Source organism: Opisthorchis viverrini (assembly GCF_000715545.1).
Source record: "Opisthorchis viverrini unplaced genomic scaffold opera_v5_223, whole genome shotgun sequence".
NCBI classification, from domain to species: Eukaryota; Metazoa; Platyhelminthes; class Trematoda; order Opisthorchiida; family Opisthorchiidae; genus Opisthorchis; species Opisthorchis viverrini.
In genome coordinates this window covers 99795-101987 of record NW_008751880.1, presented here as the reverse complement: position 1 = coordinate 101987, position 2193 = coordinate 99795, and the positions used below count along the sequence as shown (strand labels likewise).

The 2193-nt window shown below is 44.6% G+C and overlaps 1 protein-coding gene across 1 annotated transcript in view; it reads right to left on the bottom strand.

Moving 5' to 3' along the window:
• T265_08521 (hypothetical protein) overlaps positions 1-2193 on the bottom strand; it is a gene marked incomplete at both ends in the record, with an annotated part of 60285 nt that overhangs the window by 44418 nt on the left and 13674 nt on the right. The window contains one exon of the mRNA XM_009174350.1: positions 803-1198. Within this exon, the coding sequence (XP_009172614.1) occupies positions 803-1198 (396 nt within the window). The remainder of the gene's footprint in view (positions 1-802; positions 1199-2193) is intronic.

Genomic DNA, 2193 nt, shown 5'->3' with positions numbered 1-2193 from the left:
TGAATGTCTGGAGGTGTAGGCACCTCGGAATGATTGTGTTAAGCTAGCACTAAGTCCCTTCCCCGTCCACCTTTATTCTTTTCTTTACAATAAGGCTTTCAAATAAGTCATGGTTGTACGGCAGTGAAGCACTGGCGTTGAACACTGATGTCATGCTGTCGTTGATGATGATGATGATGATGATGTTTGAAAGGCTAGTCAACAGTCACAGACACAGGAAAGTGAGACGCACGAATGATGAGTAAACAGTCAACTCTGACGAAATACTTGTAAAAGCCTGTGAACATTGACCACATAGAAGCTCGCAGTAGTTAGTTGGCACAATTCAAATTTCTCGTTACAGCGGTTCTCCTTTCAACCACGTCAAAAGGTTGGCTCTACTCAGTTCGGTGGTGTGGAATGAGAACGCCACACCACAATCCTATGACGGTAAACTATATGCTAGGTGCTTGCCAGATTCTGCGGTTAATTGGTGAAGAACATCATGGTTGAGCAGCTGGCTCAAAAAATTGGAACCGTCGAGTTATATTGGACATCATTTGCACAGTGATGTTGGAGGCCCAATTTTGCTGATCTACCGGGAAACCTCAAAATGAAAAAGTCATATAGCTAAATAACTTAGTATAAGTCAACGGGGCGTAACACCTGCATGGTAAGGATGCTTTGGCTTGCTGAGAGGTTTGCAGCTTTCAGAGTGACCAACAAGGTCCGAACTTAATTCCTTCACCTAAATGTAGTCTGATATACGAAACAGAAGAGAGGGACTTCAGTCCAGCAACCGGAGAGAAAACACATTACTGACTCAGTTCAGCGATGATCAACAGGCAACTCCGAAGCGCGATATCATTTGTGATAGATTGTAGTTCCTCCGGAGCATCAGTTTCGACCAGTGCACGTCCATTCACCGCACCACGTTGTCTAAAACGATGAGCCAGATGTATCGGTTCTCTTTTCTTCTTCTGGCCTGTGCTCCATCCTCCTGAGAGAAATCGTCCTGCACGGAGGCAGGGAGCGGAAAGGGCTTGGATCAAACTTGCGGGAAAGAGGGAAGGTGCCAGCCGAACAAGGTGATACGACAGACGGAGGAACAGCTGACGCTCGTTAAGTGGAGATACCAAGGGGGATGCTGGTGACTTGGCTCGTGAAGTGAAAAGATTGGCTTCCGGTTGTCCTAAAGAGGGCGGTGCTTGAGTGGTACCTGTAATTTATCAAAATCACGGAAGAAGATAGCGGCAGAGCATTCACTAAAAGAAAAGACATACGACTATGAATATAAGTCGAAAACAAGCAGGACAACTTCGAAGATGTGCATGCCTGATAACCTGTCACAGTGAATGTCGGAAGGAGGATGAGATACAGCTCCAGGCATGGTGACGTGAATGTGCTGATCAGCGACAACGATGTATATCCGGTGTACCTACGCTATGGTTGAAACATGAAGACGAAACTGTCTGTTGATCTACAAGTACCCTAAGAGCAGAAGAAACTTACAGATTTGTGTGCATCCTTGGCTTGGACGCCATTTCGCGACGACCTTTTACCATCTGTTGACTGCTAGGCGTTAGCAGAGGACAGACTTATATTTACAGTGAACCTATTCGTAGAATGACGAAATCGACCCATATTAGAACGGTGGTCCCCGGATAGGACACTCGTGAAGTACAAGGTTGTAGAATGTCACTAGAAGTATTGTTCAAAAGCTTAACCTTCCAGATTTCCGAACCCCCTCATTTCGGAATGGTAGTCCAGATACGTACCAGTTGAAACAACTCTACCGAGTTCGAAAACGGCGGAACAAAGGTGGCTTTCTGGACTCCATTCTGTCTCATCAACAACATATACAAAAGCTCTTGACGATCATGGAGACTGATGGAAACCATCACTAGTTAATTGAATGCCTTATTGGCCACGACGAAGCTGCATGGTTCAAAATCTGTAGACAGATTTGGTGAATGTGTAGAAGTTGCGCATGTAGGTGTGGAATGGAAGCGACCAACCACAGCATTTGTCTCGGCAATATCGCGCTTTTGTCCAAACACAAGATGTTCTGAAACATTCAAACCACCTTCAAACTAAAGATTGTAGTATAGCCCGTTGCGAATGTCTCAGCAACATCCTATCTTGAATGACTTAGGAATTGGTATTGTATTGCTGTCGACTTAATCGTTATGTTATATATGTTATATATATTTA